The sequence below is a fragment of the Pipistrellus hanaki genome (genome assembly GCF_964339955.1).
Source record: "Pipistrellus hanaki genome assembly, chromosome: 4".
Classification (NCBI taxonomy): Eukaryota; Metazoa; Chordata; class Mammalia; order Chiroptera; family Vespertilionidae; genus Pipistrellus; species Pipistrellus hanaki.
The window spans coordinates 99,580,798-99,597,308 of NC_140506.1; the positions used below are offsets into that span (position 1 = coordinate 99,580,798).

Sequence of the window (16,511 nt, forward strand, 5' to 3'; positions counted from 1 at the left end):
CTAGGGGTGTATTCCTGGGTCATAGAGTATTATATATTTAACTTTTAAGACATTGCCAAACAGTTTTCCAAAGTGGCTGTATCAGCAACATATGTATTAGAGTTCTTGTTCTCCATTACCACCAAAACGTGGTATTATCAGTTTTTAAAATATTTTGCCATTTTAGGGAGAATGTAGTTGTATCTCATTGTGGGTTAAATTTGCATGTTCTGATAATTAATGATGTTGATCATCTTTAATGTGCTTTTTGGCGATTTGCATTTTTAAAATAAAGTTTATATATTTCTACATTTCTCCCCATTGGCTATCTTCTTCTAACTGAATTGCAAGAGTTCTTTTTATATCCTGGACACAAATTCTTTGTTAGATACAGCAGAGTCCTTGATTTTAAGCACTCCTCTTGCTTGGCTGAGGGGAATGGGGGGAAGGTACGACTTTCAGTAGGTGAGAGAGGCTGTGTCTTAGACCGGGATAGGGGTTTACATGGGAAAAGTAGATAGGATTTTAAAATTGTTTTGAAAAAACCTTAAGGGATTCTGGGTCTATTTGTCTTTCCCTTTTGTCTTCTGAATCTTTTAAATATATTTAAGAAATCAAACTGGAATTATTGATCTATAATAATCATGCTTGAATTAATTACAGGAGGATGACTCAGGAATCTAGGGCATATGCACCTGTCCTTTTCCTTTTTCTGAGCCATGGAGTGGCCAGTCTCAGCGCAAATTCCAGCCAGGGTGAGTCGCAGGGAGGAAACCTCTCATGGTTTCCACACATCCAGGGGATGGAGAGGGGATGGGCCAGATTAGGTCCTTAATGCTGTGAGGTATTCTGGAGTGTGTGTGCATAGGTGTGTGTGTACAGGTGTGTGTGCACATGATGTGTGCACAGGTGTGCGTGCAGGAGCACATGGAGGTTTTCACGGTTATTCTAAAAGGGGTTTTCAAACCAAGCTTTTCTCACACTGGGCACATATGGGTGCAGGTGTGACTAACACGCACTATCATTTTCCTCCATGGCTTTTAGGGGGACTCTTATCTGAACCCACATTTGTATCTTGGAAGGTTACACAGTTCAGCTCTAGCTGTGCATTCACTGTTTTCTTACAGGTTTGCATCCATTGCTGCAGAAAATGGCAGTGAGTATTCCTTTCTTCCTTCCCTCCCTCCCTCCCTCCCTCCCTTCCTTCCTTCCTTCCTTCCTTCCTTCCTTCCTTCCTTCCTTCCTTCCTTCCTCCCACACCTCCTCTCCAGTTTTGGATGTTATACTTATCTGTTGTCCCTTTGCCTTTAGGAAGAAATAATAGATGGAAACTATCTGAATGGTAATGTCCCCACCTGCTGCTTCTAAGAATTTCACGCCGAAGGTGCCCATCTCTTTGGAGTGCCTCATTTTTAAGCATCTTTCATTTTATTCCCATTCTAGCATTTCTGGATCTCATACAGTTTCAAAGGTAACCTGCTCTTGGGGCAGGGGGGAGGGGGATAGATTTTTAGTAAAAGTTCTTCATGACAGTCTCTTAGTTGTAAAAGGTAATACATACACATTGCAAACAATGCCAGCCGAAGCACCAGTGTGTTTTTAAGGAGACACAGTTGTTCCACAAGCTTATTCCCTTGCTCCGGCACAGGAGCTGGGGGCGGGGGGGGGGGGGGGGGGGGGCGGGGGCGCGGGGGCTTGGCTGTTCGAAGTGCTTTATGCACAGAAACACTCAGGCCCTCCCAGCACCCCAGGGCCCGCTGCCACCCATTAGGCGGAATGATGACTCAGGCCGGGGTGCATCCAGCCACGAAGTGGGGAGGGGAGCCCGCCCATGGCCTTCGCCGTGGTGTCGCCCGCGCCGCGGACAGCCCTGTGAGACCCCTGGGGCACAGGCAGGGTTCTGGGGAGCCCTGTGGAAGGACAACCACTGCAGATATTTGTCTGCCGGGAGTGCTGGCCGCACGGCAGGGGCGCCCGATCATGCTAACGTGAAAGATGCCCACAACACTCCCCTCCCTAAGATGACTCCAATGGGTAGTTTTAGGAATATTTTTTCAGGCTAAGGTGTTGATTTATTAATTTGTTATCCATTCATCACGTATAACAAAAACGGGCTTCTGAAGGCCTTCCAGGGGCTGACGGAGGAGGCTTCACGCCGGCAGGCACGCTCTGCGGGGAGGGTGCTCCATGGGCGCACATGGGAGCTGGCCTCGCACCACTGCTGGGGTGTGAGCTGTGCCGGCTTTGGCTGTTATGAGGGGAGCCGTCATTTCTATGTGCTGCACCATTCAAAGCACGCTCCCAGTGTAAGCAGATGGAACCCCGACAATGCATAACACAGACAGGGAAACCGAGGCACAGGACAAGTCAGTAAGTTGCTGAAGGCCGTGCAGTTGCATGACTGAGCCAGTATTCAAATCCAGTTCCGAACCCACACTCCACAGTGCTATTCCAGCCTCTCATGGTACACACAGCTCCTGCTTTCATTTATTATTATTGTTACTAATTTAAAAATATTTTTATTGATTTCAAAGAGGAAGGTTGAGGAAGAGAGACATAGAAACACCAATGATGAGAGAGAATCATTGATTGGCTGCCTCCAGCATGCCCCACCTAGGGGATCGAGCCTGCAACTTGGGCATGTGCTCTTGGCTAGACCCTTCAGTCAGCAGGCTGACACTCTATCCAGTGAGCCACACCTGCCAGGGCCTGTTTTTCAACTTAACTTAGTGAGGAAGCCTTCCAGGTTCACCTGTTTGAGCTGTAGCTGGTTTAGGGGGATTGCTGTGGGAGCTGGAATGCTGCACAGAGCGCAGAGGCTGGTCATTGTCCTTCGGAGAAGGGGATCCAGGCTGATTCCTAAACTGGAAGCTCCCCCGGCCCCACCCACCGCGCCCCCTTCCTCCGCACTCACGCACAGTTTCCGGCATCCCAGCCGCACTCCCCATCCTCCACTCCCGCCCAGTCACTCAGCTAGCAGGAGAGCTGCCTGTCAGGGGCGGGGAGCCGCCTGGTGACCTTCTCCCGTCTCTCTGACCGAAGCTCCCAGCCGTGGACGGCAGACCTGTCCCACGCAGTCCTGGCCCACCTGACCGCGCGGAACGTGGCCTTCACCGCCCCCAGCCTGCAGGTGTGTGCCCCCCCGCCCCCCCCATGTGCCCTCTGCTCAGGGCCGCAGCCTCGGGCCCGGTGGGTGGAGAGGGGCCGGGTGTAGAAGCGGAGAGGGGCCGGGTGTAGAAGCGGAGAGGGGCCGGGTGTAGAGCTGGGCTTCGCCCCAAGGAAACACGTTCCGTCCAGTTTTTCTTAAAACACGATACAATTCTTGGTCTACAGTAGCTTTTATCTTCCCATCTTGGATGGAGACATGGTGCCTTAGGGTGTAAGCTGAGCCGCCATAACAAAGAGACCCCAAATGACAGCGCTCAAACAATTTAGTTTATTTCTGTCTTCTGCAATAGTCCACAGCTAAGCGGGAGACCCAGAGAGGATATGTGAAAAGCCCATCCAGAGGCCAGGCTCCTTCTAGCTCACCACTTTGTCAGTCATTCTCTAGGCTGCTGCCCACATCCTGAAACAGCACACCCATTCTCCACCCAAGGCGGGGAAGGCCGGGGGGTGGGCGGGAAGATGGGGATGGGGGGGAGGAGAGATGAGGCAGGAGGAGAGAATCAGGCGGGGGGTGGGGGGGAGATAGGAGGAGAGAATCAGGCGGGGGGTGGGGGGAGATAGGAGGGAAGAATCAGGCGGGGGGGGGGGGCGCGGGGACAGGAAGTGAAGGCGGGCAGCTTTTCCTTCAGGGATGTGAGCTGCCTCCCACACTTCCTTTGCTTACCTTCCTTCGCTCTCAGTCCATGGTCACGTTACTGCAGGCCTTTCTCAGAGGCCACGGACCGATTTGGACGAGTGGGATTCTATCGCTAAAAGGAGCAACAGGGGAATAAGTATCAGTATCTCGGTCATGCATCCAAGAAATATTTTTCTTCACTTTTAACCCAACTACAAGCAGAATCATGCTCGGTGGCGTGGATCTGGGCCTCGGCTGGCAGGCCGTGTGCTGGGTCTTCGCCATTGCCCGGGGAACAGCACCCACAGAAAACCGGGGGATGCTCTCCCAGAGTTCAGGAACTGTTCTCTGATTCCGCAGAGAACTCGTGTCATGGATGAATGACGTCTGACAGCTGTGTTTCCATGTTTACGTGATGAAAACAAAAATACCAGCCAGCACTTGCAGCGGCACCCGTCGGAGAGCTAGCCGTGCGCCGTTCACAGGGCACCTCATCCCTACTGCTCGGCGGGCTGAGGCAATTTAAGACAAGAAATGCCTGACCCTTTCTCTCTAGCATGTGGTTTCTCATGAAATTCATATATGCATATTCGTATGATACTACCTGTCTCCATGTATGCGCAAATATATACTAGATATTGAGCGAATGAATGGTAATACTACAACACTGCCATTGAGCAACAAACAAAGAGTATAAGTGTGTCCCATGCAATGTGTGGGATATGCTTATGCTAAAAAAGTTATTCCTTGCTTACCTGCGATTAGACTCAGCTGGGTGTCCCGTGTTTTCTCTCGCAAACTGGTGAAGTGACTTGTCCAAGGCCACGCAGCCAGGACGTGGCTCCGGAGACCACCTTTGCCCGGGCCACCTGCCCTGGCCTTCCCGGAGCAGCTGTGTTTGAGGGAAGCTGAGGAGGAGCTGCCCGGGGAGCGGAGGGAACCGGGCAGGAGAGCTGCGGAGGGAATGCGTTCTCACTCCTGGACTGCTTGTCTGGCCCTCGTAGCTTGGGGCCTGGGCGAGCGCCCACGGGGGGCACACTCTCTGGACCCGGAGCCTCCGTCCCCCAGGGGGCAGGCGGGCAGGGAGACGTGGGCTGGCTGGGTGGGCGGCGAGCTGATGCCCAGGTGGGGCGCGCCCAGCATCGCCGAACCTTCGTTTTCCGTGAGAGGCTGGAGATCTGGATTGTGTGGGAACACCCTTCTCTCAAAGCTGGCAGCTGAGGACACCCCCACCGCCTGCCGTTGGGTGCTGCCTGGGGTCTCTGCAGGGTAGGAGGCTGCGGGCTGGCTGCGCCGTGTGCGGTCCCTCCCGTCTGTCCTCACGCACCTCCTCCCCCACGTCCAGGCAGCCGTGGAGCACCACCTGGAGCAGCGCCTGTACCAGCCCGGGCAGCTGCGGGAGGACCTGCGGGGAGCGGACGCCCAGCAGTTCCGCACGGCCATGCAGTGCCTCTGGGCCGACAGGAAGGACCGCTGGGTGAGGCTTCGGAGGGGAGGGCGGGCCGCCGTGCTTGCTGAGTTGAAGCACGTTGAGCCTGATTCAGGTTCTGAGCTTTCTTTCTTTCTTTCTTTCTTTCTTTCTTTCTTTCTTTCTTTCTTTCTTTCTTTCTTTCTTTTTTTTTTAAATATGTTTTTATTGATTTTAGAGGGAGAGGAGAGGAGAGGGAAAGAGATAGAAACATCCGTGATGAAAGAGAACCAGGATTGGCTGCCTCCTGCACGCCCCACTAGCGATGGAGCCCACAGCCTGGGCATGTGCCCTGACTGACCGGAATCCATCCAGTGACCTCTTGGTTCCTGGGTTGACGCTCAACCACTGAGCCACCCTGGCCAGGCCGGCCCTGACCTTTCCTGTCTCCTTCTTCCTCTCCACCCCCTGGCAGATTTAGGCCCGAGATATTCTCACTCTCTGAAAATCAAAGGAAGAGCCCTCATGGGCACACTTGTGAATGGGCGCTCTGCCCCCAGGGAAACCGGGCTCAGAGATAAAAGACTGGTCCCTGACCTCAGGAGTTGACAGTTTGGAGTAGGGACAAAAAGCAGATCATTTTCACAAAAGTTAGTGATGTGGGAGCAAAGCCAGGCCTCAGGCCCAGAGAGCCCGTGGCCAGCCCGCACCGCGAGGCGAGATTCCTGTCGGAGGCAGGTCTTGTGGGCCAGTGTCCCCAGAAGGAGTTGAACCACATTTTCATCAACAGGGGTTTACTTTAAAGTCTGTGATTTAAAAAGAACGGAGACATTGAACCTGTGAGATTCGTAGTAGAAATGTAGTGTTTCCTTCTGAAATGAATTGAAGTTTGTAAAAAAAGAGTTTGTTAAAACATACAGAGTAAATAATAGAAAAGAAAGTGCCAGTTTAGGCAAAACGGGGATTTCCAGGAAAACGATACTGATGAATGTGCATTGGGTTTACCAGGTGCCAGGCCTGTTCCCAAGGCTGGCCCGGAAGCTGTTTCTGAAAAGGGCCTGGCACCTGTGGTTTAGGCTTTGCCCGCCGTGCAGTTTGCACAGCGGCTCACCGTGCCCTGGAGCAGGCCGGCACCACAGGGCAGGAGTGATGGCGTGGACGTGCTCCATAGCCCGGCCCCCGGAGCGGGCAGTGGGCCTGTGGGCCGCGGTCTGCCAGCAGTGCTCTCAGCACGGACCCTGTGCGGGCGCTGGATTCTCTCCTGAAATGGGGCCGTAGGAATCTTACTGTTTCAGTGCTCAGAGGAGGAGCTGGGCGGGGAAAGAGAGGGCTGTGAGCCTGCTGGTATCGGCTGAGCCCATGAGCCCTTCTCAGGATAACGTGTTAAATCTGTAAAGTAAACAAAGGAAGCCAATTCTATTGAAACACATTCATCAAAATGTGTAAATATAACATCTGTGGAATGTCTTCTGCGCACCCTATATGTATTATCTCCTTCAAGGCGGGTGGGAGGTAGGCACTGATTCTATCTCATTAAGAGGAGGGACGCAGCCTGGGGTGAAGTGATTAGGGACACACACAGAGTAAGCGCAGGGCCTGGGGTTGATCTGAGGATGCCTGGCCTTCAGACGCGTGGGCTTACCCTAAAGGAGGACCATCTCTGAGAAGACACACTGCTAGGCACAGCGGTCAGTGCTCAGAGAATGGTGGCTGTTATTTTCAGAGGGTGTGTTGAGTGAAGGACAGTGGGCCAAATCAGGTGTGACAGCCCTGTGAGCATTACTGTGTTCTGTGGCTCACAGGAGTCATTCATTCACTCATTCATTCATTCACTCAGTCAGTCATTCAACAGCTTATTTCTCAAGATTGTCTACGTACCAGGCATTCTACTGGACACATGGCTTGGGCCTCAAGGACGCCCCTGGATCAACCCCACACTAGAATCAGGTGCGAGGGCTCCAGCCACCCAGTGAAGTCAGGTGCTACAATGGTGCTTGCCCAGTGAGGCTGATGTGCTGACCAAGTAGACCACCGGCTTGGAGGAAAGACAGCCCCATGAGCATCTTGAATGCATCAGAGCGTTTGGCTCAGTATGCTCCTAGGAGCACTGCTGCGGTAGAACTGATCTGACATTATGGTGACTCCTGAGCTCAGCCTTGGAGGACAGGAGGAGTGAGCTGGGTTTCAGCAGAGGAAGGAGTAGGGAGGAATTCCGGCTGGAGCCAGGGCCGGGGTGAGCAGTCACGGGCATCTCAGAACGGGCTGTGCTGTGCAGATGGAGCAAATGGCAGCCTTGACTTGGTCCTGGAGGCGAAGGCAGGTGGTAGAAGGCTTGGCACGCAGCGTGGGGTTACACAGTGGTCCTTGCTTTCCTCGCTGCTGCTAATGTGGTCCCTTCAGTGCCTCTGCACCCAGAGACCGCGCTCAAACCCCCTCCCCCACTGCCTTTATGCCTTTAGGAGCTGGAAGGTGTCGTCATTGACTTGGGAGCGATCCGAAAACAAGCCCTGCAGAGCCCGGGCGTGAACCGCAGCCTGCTACTCATCACGCTGGAGAGGTGTTTCCAGGAGCTGAGCTCCCTGGAGTGCGTGGAGGTCCTGGGCAAGCTGCTGCGAGGGTCCCCGGGCAGCTTCCTGCAGCCCGACCTCCCCGAGAGGCTGCCCCCCGGCCTGCGCCAGGACGCCTTCCGGAACCTGTGAGTCCCCAGCCCTCTCACTCCACTCGCTGCCCACAGGTTCTTGTGAGAGTCCAGGAGGTGACACAGGTGTCCAAACACCCGAGGCGCACTGAGGGGTTGTGAAGTCAGTGTTCACGCACAGCAGCTCATTTCCAGAATTCAGAACCATCCACAGAAATGGGTACGTTTTTGTCAGGGCGTTTCCACCTGGTGACCCTGGTCCAGGCGCTGCCGGTGACACAGTGGAATCCCAACGTCAAGAGTCACTTCGTGCGCTCTCTGTGCCCTCAACTGGTCAGCTGTTGCTGGTTTTGTACCGTAAACTTGATCTCTTATGTCTCCCCATACAGAAAAGTCTGGTGGATAAATTTTCTTTGTTCAAAGCTTATTCTGGCTTCACCAATTATTTTAAATCGGTTAATCTTGAAAAGGAATGAAAATTGAGCGCATTATGCGCTGTTGAAGCGTATCTACATTTCTATACACACGCGGATATGAAGACAATGTTTGTACTTCAACTGCATTTTCAAACTTCCAGGAGCATTTTAGGATGGATTTCCTCTGCTCAAAGCTCAGCCTGGCTGAAAAGAAGCACCAGTGGAGAGCTCAGCTGTGAAAGTGTGGTCCATGTCCAGGGCACCCCGAACGGGCAGAGGGAAGGCGGTGGGACCGGTCAGTGTGCGAGGTCTGGACAGAAGCTGGAAACCTGCGGAGTTTAGAGATGGTTTGATTAGTGTCTCCCAAATTCCCGTCACTCAGGACCTCACGATTTTTGCCGTATCTATACACATCTGTGCTGTTATTTCCTTCCTGTTTTTCTTTATAGGGACTCATTTTTTCCTTAGTATTTATTTAAAAAGAAAATTTGATATCATTATTGCAAATGGGAAATGGGTATTATTTGTCTTAAGTAAAAGTAGTCATAAAAGTAAAAACGATAACAAAAAACGGTGCCACTCAGTGCCAGCGAGGCGTGTGGCTCCCCGAGCCGAGTCCCTGAGCCCCTCCTCCTGTCGTGAAAGGGAGCTGGGCCTGAGCCCTCCCACCGCACCTCCTCCCGAGAGCGGGCTGACGGGCACTGCGGGGTGGGGGGTAGGAGTGAGGAGGTAGGGGCGGGGGAGAGAGAGGGGTAGGGGCAGGGAGGTGATGTGGGGGGGGGGTGCTGGCGGGCACTGTGGGGTCGGGGGAAAGGTGGGGGTGGCGTGGGGGCTGGCGGGTACTGTGGGGTGGGGGGTAGGGATGGAGGTGGTGGGGGGGACTGGCGGGCACTGCGGGGTGGGGAGAAGGGGGTAGCACCTTGCCATGAGAAATTACACCTTGGGTGCGGGATGCCAGTTAGAGGGTTGTGTCTGAGACTTGACAGGCCTAGACCTTGCGACCAGCCAGCTCCTTCTGCTAATTCCATCTCTTTATGGCCCTAAAGAGCCTTTCCAAGCCCAAACATGACTTAGAAGAGGGGAAGGACCCTGACAGCAGCAGCATGGGCGGGTCTGTGTGTGTTTGCTTTCAGCACCGAAGGGCTGTGCGGTCACAGGTCACTGGTGCTGACCTCTGTCTGTCGCAGGGTCCGTTCTGGGCCCCTTTGCTCGGTGCCATTACACAGCCCTCCCCGCTGCCCGCTCCCCCAGACTGATGTGCGGGGAGTGGATGGGAGAGAACGCGATTGGAGAGGAATTTTATTGGCCACTGCTCATCTGAGTCAAGTGTCAGGACACCCATTCAAACTGTTTTTGAAACTCTTGTTTCCAAGAGGGAATTACAGATCCTGTAGTCGGACAGTTCAGCGCAGTCAAGTCCAAAGCTCACACGGAGTCAGGAGCATCTTTGGACTGCTGTCCCCGCTCTGCCGTCCTCACGGGCCTGCCTGCGCCAGGCAGAGAGCCCTGTCCAGAGGGGCAAAGTCTCTTCCCAGCAGGTCCGACCTGATGCTCACTGGTCCAGACCGGGTCCCGTGCCATTCTTGGGCCAATCACTTGTAAATGGATCTAATATGCTCAAGGCTGAGATGGGGTGCCATCCCACCCAAACCTCATGGGTGAGCCAGGAATGGGAGAAATGTTTCTCCAGGAGCAATCGAGGTGCTCTATGAGAAAGGGGTGTGGATGGCTACTGCAAAACTCTCTATGGACCCGAATAAGAGCGGGGAAAGGTTGCGGACCTCGTGGATGGAAAGACAATGGAATAATGCTGATCTAACATCCCGGTTCTCAGTGCGGTGGGGGTCCGGAATGTGCCCCCACGCCCCCTGAAGACGAGCTAACGGGCCATCTAACAGCCTCTTCTTATGGACGGAGAATCCGAGGCCCAACAAGGAGGTGCACCCACGGTGGGTGGCGCCGTGAGGCCTGCCTGACTCCTGCCCGTTTTGTCCTTTTCCTGCTCTGCCCCGTCACCCCCTTCTTGTGAGCGGAGGCCTTTGTTCCCTCCTCGTCCAGATGAGGAGCCTGAGGCACGAAGGGATGAGCCCCAGGTCGGACTGCAGGGGCCGATGGGCGAGGTTTCATGAGGCTCACCACTTCCCGAACCCGTGTGCCTGGAAGAACAACAAAACCAACAACAGAAGCCAGTGAAGACCAAAGCACCGGAAGCACACGGACTTAAGGGACAGTTGCTTGCTCACCTTGACGTGACTAGGACAGCGGCCGGGGAAAGGAAGCTTGGAAAGGCTGGGACAGTCCGCTGAGGGGTTGGTTCAGTGGGTGGGTGGGGCAGGGGACCCCGGGGGAGCTGAGCCTTGCTGTCAGAGGTCACTGTCTTTGGCCAAATGGGACTGCAAGGAGGGGACGGTGACGTGGGCCACAGGAGCAGGGTGGGGGGACACCAGGTTCCAGCGGCTAACAGGGACCGGCCACTGTGCACCCAGCGGGTCTGTAGCAGCGCGTGGCGGTGACAGGTGCGGGAGGACGCGGAGCAGCCGGGGCCGCACACGCTGCTGGTGGAACGTAAAACAGGCAGGCACTTCGGAAAACAGTCCGGCCGTTTCTCAAAAGGCCAAATGCAGGGCTGCCACCTAACCCAGCCACGTCCATCCGGGCGTCATCCAAGAGAAATGAAAGCGTGTGTCCACAAACACCCTGCACAGCAATGGCGGCGGCAGCACGGCCGTCACAGACAGGCGAGCCTCAGGCCCCCACGGGGGGCGGTGGGGAGATGGGGCTGTCGCACAGTGGAGCGTTACCTGGCCACAAAAGGAATGAAGCGCTAACACGCATGCACCTTGGCAGCATGACGCCGAATGGAAGAAGCCAGTCTCAGGGACGCCTCGTCTGAGTCCATTATCTGACATGTCCGGAGGAGGCAAAGCCAGACAGGAAGTACATGTGCGGTCTGTAGGAGTGGGGGTGCTGGAAGGTGAGGGCACGGGGGTTCTCCATGAGGTGGTACTGGTTGTACAACTCTGTGGTTACACTGAAAACCATCAGAGTGTACACTTTAAATGGGAAATGGCATGCTGTGTGAGTTATAATTTCAATCAAGAAGTTATCAAGGGAGCAGGAGGTTTCCAACACGGAGGGGGCGGGGCTGGGCGTGAGCCGCTGTCCCTCAGAGCAGCCTCCACCTGTTGTCCTTCTTGTGCCTTTAGGTCCGCGGTGTTCAAAGACCTCTACGACCAAACCTTGCCCCGTTCCCAGGGAGCCCTCTACTCCTGGATGGCCGGCGTGCTGCGGGCGTCCCCCGGCGCCACCGGTGAGCCTGAGCGCGGGCACCGCCCGGGGCCGCCATCCTCAGAAGAGGCTGCCGGGTCTCTGAGGGCGGGCTTCCATTCTGTGCCACTTGGGGTTTTACCTGCCCCTCCCCAGACTGGCAGGAGAGTTTGTGAGGCTCAGGGAATAAGACACGAACCCGCTTCGTGAGCGCTTTCCCCGTGCGCAGGTCTGAAGTAAGGCCGCATCCAGGTCTCCCAGACGGTGGGACGGGAGCGGGGTGGCCTCCTGGGTGTGAGGAGAGCCTTTAGAGCGAGGTCGCAGGTTCAAAACTCGTGTTAAAGTGGCACAGGGTAACCTTTAAAAATAAAGCCTCGCTCGTCCGGCGTGGCTCAGTGGTTGAACATCAACCTATGAACCAGGAGGTCACGGTTGGATCCACGCTCAGGGCACAGTCCCCCGTTGTGGGCTCGATCCCCAGTAGGGGGCGTGCAGGAGGCTGCCGGTCAATGATTCTCTTTCCCTTCCTCTTTGAAATAAAAAAATAATATATTTTTAAAAATAAAACACAATCTAGGAAATAAAGCATTGGAGTTTAGCCCCAAGCTTCTTGGCAACCAGAGCAGAGATAGGTCAGGATCCGTTTTCTTGGGAGATGTTTATCAAAAGCCTGCCATGTCCCTCTGGGGCACAGAGAGTCCAGCTCCCAGAGACAGGAAGTAGCATGCTGGTGGTGTGGCTGGGGGCAGGGAGCTTCGCTTTTAGGGAGCGGAGGTCCGGCTTTGCCAGATGAGGGAGTTCTGAGGTGGAGGCAGGAGGGCCCACGGCAGCGGGCATGCTGGAGGCACCAGGACGGTCAGACGGAAGGTTTATGGGGTGCATTTGACCACAGTGAGAACGAGCGATACAGAAAAAGAACGCCCTGTGGAAGAGCAATGCCAACAATTCCTTCGGCAGCTTCAGCGTGCGGAGTGTGCACACAGGACGAGCCTTTGAATGCTTTCAGAAAGCCCCCATCTGCCGGCCACCGGGCACAGAGGAAGCAGACAGCCTTCGCTGGGCGGAGGGATGGAGAGCCCGCCAGGCCAGCACACACTCTGTGCGAAGGGGCAGGAAATAGTTTAGACTTTGTGCCTCCAGGGTTCAACTCTGGTGTTACAGCAAAAGCAGGCACAGGCAGGAGATGAACAGGCCTGGCTGTGTCCCATAAGCCTTATTGATGGACACTGAAACTTGAACTTCATGGGTCACAATATATTCTTTCTTTTTTGATTTTTCTTTCAATGATTGAAAAGTGTAAGAACGGGGGTGGGCTGTGGTCTGCAGGCCTTGGGCCAGGGAATCGGGGAGACCTAGCATTTCAACTGATCCAAATGTGTGACCCCTCCCCTGCCAAGTGGGGATGGGAGCCCGGCCGCAGGGACAGAGGGAGCCTGTGGGATTGAAGTGTGGGGACCCCCCTCCCCCAATTCTCTGTCCTGCGGGAGCCACTCTGCTAATTACCAAGTCAAATGTCCGAGTCCCCATCTAGGGATCCTGTGCTCACCTCAAAGCTCTGCTTCCTGTTGGGGTCACCCTGTTGCTCACATGACTCAGCCCCCAGCAGGGCTGCCATCGTTGCTCCTGATGATGACTCACTGCACCCCCAAAGCTCCCTGCCCCCCTTTTCCCCAAGTGCTAACAATGAATGTTGCTGTTTATAAAAGTCTTTTATGGGAAGATTGGAGCATGAGGCCAGTTCTAGCTCAGGGAAACTTGAAACTGGATCCTGGGCATAACTGCTCTTTTAAAAAATTTAAAAACTTCTCAATCTGCCCAGCTCAGTGGTTGAGCATCGGCCTTGAACCAGGCCATGGCGTGATTCCCGGTCAGGGCACATGCTCGGGGTGCAGGCTCGATCCCCAGTAGGAGGCGTGCAGGAGGCAGCGGGTCAGTGATTCTCATCATTGATGTTTCCATCTCTCTCCCCGTCTTCCTTCCTCTCTCTGAAATCAATAAAAACATATTTACATTTTTCAGTCAGAGTTGACATACACTATTAATTAGTGTCAGATGTACATCACAGCGATCAGACATTTACACCCTATGAAGTGGTCCCTCCAGCAAGGCTAGCACCCCGGCCGCGCACATGGCCATGCAATGCTATTGACCGTATCCTGTGCTGCACTGTGCATCCCATGACCACTTCGCAACTTCCAGCCGGTACTGCTAATCCCCTCACACGCCCAAGCCCGTCCCCTACCGCAGCCATCAGTCTCTTCTATGAGTTTGCTTCAGTTTTGTTTGTTCATTTATTTTGTTCTTTAGATTCTCACCTACATGTAGATGTAGGTGAGATCACATGTATTAATCTTTCTCTCTCTGACATTTCACTTAGCAGATGCCCTCTAGATCCATCCATGTGGTCACAAATTAAAACAAATGTTTTTGGGGTTAAAGGTCATTTGAGGATATTTCTTTCCATTGATTTTTAGAGACAATAGAAGAGAGGGAGTGAGGGAGGGTAGGAAAGGAGAGAGGAAAGAGAAAAGGAGAGAAAGAGAGAGCGAGATGTGAAAGAGACACATTGTATGGTTGCCTCTTGATGGATCCCCAACTGGGGCCGGGGATCGAACCTGCAACCCAGATCTGTGCCCTTAAATAGGAATGGAGCCTTAGACCCTTTGTTGTGCAAGTGGGTGCTCTAACCATTGAGCAATACCAGCCAGGGCAAGATGTTATTCCTTTTTTATTGTTTAAAGTATTGCATATGTCTCCTTTTCCCCAGTTGACCCCCCCCACCACTCCCACCCCTAAGGGCAGGCCCCCACCACCCCAGTGTCTGTGTCCATTGGTTACACTAATATTCATGCATACAAGTCCTTTGGTTGATCTCTACCTTTCCCCTCCCCGCTCTCCCCCCACTCCCCGCCCCTTGTCTCTGGATCTATTTTTGTTCATCAGTTTATGTTGATCATTATATCCCATGTATGAATGAGATCATGTGATATTTATCTTCGACTGGCTTATTTTGCTTAGCATAATGCTCTCCAGGTCCATCCATGCTGTTGTGAATGGTAAGAATTCCTTCTTTTTTCCATTGTGTAGATGTACCACAGTTTTTTAATCCACTTAATCATGGATGGACCTGGAGAGCATTATGCTAAGCAAAATGAGCCAGTTGAAGATAAATATCACATGATCTCACTCATCTCCTGATGGGCACTTAGGTTGTTTCCAAATCTTAGCTATGGTAGATTGTGCTGCTATGAATATAGGGGTGCATACATTTTTTCTGATTGGTGTTTCTAGTTTCTTAGGATATATTCCTAGAAGTGGGATTACTGGGTCAACTGGGAGTTCCATTTTTAGTTTTTTGAGGAAACTCCATACTGTTCTCCACAGTGGCTGCACCAGTCTGCATTCCCACCAGCAGTGCACGAGGGCTCCTTTTTCTCCGCATCCTCACCAGCACTTGTCATTTGTTGATGATAGCCATTCTGACAGGTGTGAGGTGGTACCACATTGTTGTTTTGATTTGCATCTCTTAGATGATTAGTGACTTTGAGCACGTTTCATATGTCTCTTGACCTTCTGTATGTCCTCTTTTGGAAAGTGTCTATTTAGGTCCTTTGCCCATTTTTTTGATTAGATTGTTTATCTTCCTTTTGTTAAGTTGTATAAGTTCTCTGTAACTTTTGGAGATTAAACCCTTATCTTAAATAGCATTGGCAAATATGTTCTCCCATGCAGTGGTCTTCTTGTTGTTTTGTTGATGGTTTCTAAGATTTTATTCTTTATTATAGCCGAGTAGTAATCCATTGTAGATACGTACCACTTCTTTATCCACTCATCTACTGATGGACACTTAGGCTGCCCCCCTGTCTTGGCTATTGTAAAGAATGCTGGGGTGCAGATATCTTTTCAAATGAGTGTTTTCATTTCCTTCAGATAAACACCCCAGAGCGGGATTGCTGGGTCAGAAGGTCATTGTGTTTTGTGTTTTTGAGGCCCCTCCGTACTGTTCTCCATAGTGGCTGCCCCAACCTGCACTCCCGTTCACGGTGCACGAAGGCCCCTTTTCTCCACACGATGGTTCTTCAAGTTCTGTTGCCATCCCACTGATGGGAAATTCAAACAGAGTGGCCGAGCCCTCGCGGAGTTCAGGGGAGAGAGACAGTGCCGCCGGCTGGGGAACAAGGTCGGCTTGCGGGAAGAGGATTTGTTTGAGCTCAATCTGGAAGGTAGGATTTGGAAGCAGAAGGGTATCAGGGGTGGGGAACATCGCGCCCGCTGGCCATGTAAGTCCCTCGAAATCATGTGGTCTGGCCCTGCCAAGGCATTAGGGGTGAGTTAATTAAATGTTTGACCAAACATAGCAGGCTCATTTTTAAGGTGATAATTTTGTATGGCTCTTGGATGATGTTATAAATATCCACATGGCACTGGGCAGAAAAAGGGTTCTCCACCCCTGGTTAGGTGAAAGGCATTCTAGCTCATAGGAAGGCCCACACAAGCAGAGTTTGGTGATAACCAACAAGGATGATAACGGTAGTTAGTAATGAAGAGTCAGATATATCTGAAGTTGCCAGGTTACTTAGTAACGAAGTGAGCTAACATAAAGCTGTACTGTGGTCTGAGGTCTAACCAATGATCTGCATCTCTACCAGCTCCCGATGCTGCTGGTGCAGCCGGGAGAGCACACTGCTGAGTAGCCAAGCCCCACTGGCGGCATCTGCTGCCCAGTGAGGCTTGTGTCCGGGGGCAGCGTGCTGTCCGTGAACGAATGCAGGAAGGAGGGCCTGCCTTCAGGCCCCGCCACAGCGCACGGCTTCTGTTCACGCCTGCGCTCCCTGACCCATTGATTTATTTGCTTGCAGATGGGTCTGCTTCCTGGGTCAGCGCAGAAAACTTACGGATTTTGGGGAGATACATGGTCCACCTCCCCCTTGAAGAAATCATGAAAATTAGCCCTATGGAAGTAAGTCGGGAGGCACGCTCACTGTCCCCCTTGCTAATTCCCCGGGTGCCCTGGGCACT

The 16,511-nt window shown here is 53.0% G+C and overlaps 1 protein-coding gene across 1 annotated transcript in view; it reads left to right on the top strand.

Annotated features, from left to right (window-relative positions):
- The first annotated feature begins 645 nt into the window (after positions 1-645).
- Positions 646-16,511, top strand: part of OTOA (otoancorin) — a 75,909-nt gene continuing 60,043 nt past the window's right edge. The window contains exons 1-9 of the mRNA XM_084882707.1: positions 646-734; positions 1,107-1,135; positions 1,291-1,321; positions 1,423-1,450; positions 3,022-3,109; positions 5,109-5,240; positions 7,631-7,866; positions 11,432-11,535; positions 16,352-16,452. Of these exons, the coding sequence (XP_084738833.1) occupies positions 647-734; positions 1,107-1,135; positions 1,291-1,321; positions 1,423-1,450; positions 3,022-3,109; positions 5,109-5,240; positions 7,631-7,866; positions 11,432-11,535; positions 16,352-16,452 (837 nt within the window). The 5' untranslated portion in view covers position 646. The remainder of the gene's footprint in view (positions 735-1,106; positions 1,136-1,290; positions 1,322-1,422; positions 1,451-3,021; positions 3,110-5,108; positions 5,241-7,630; positions 7,867-11,431; positions 11,536-16,351; positions 16,453-16,511) is intronic.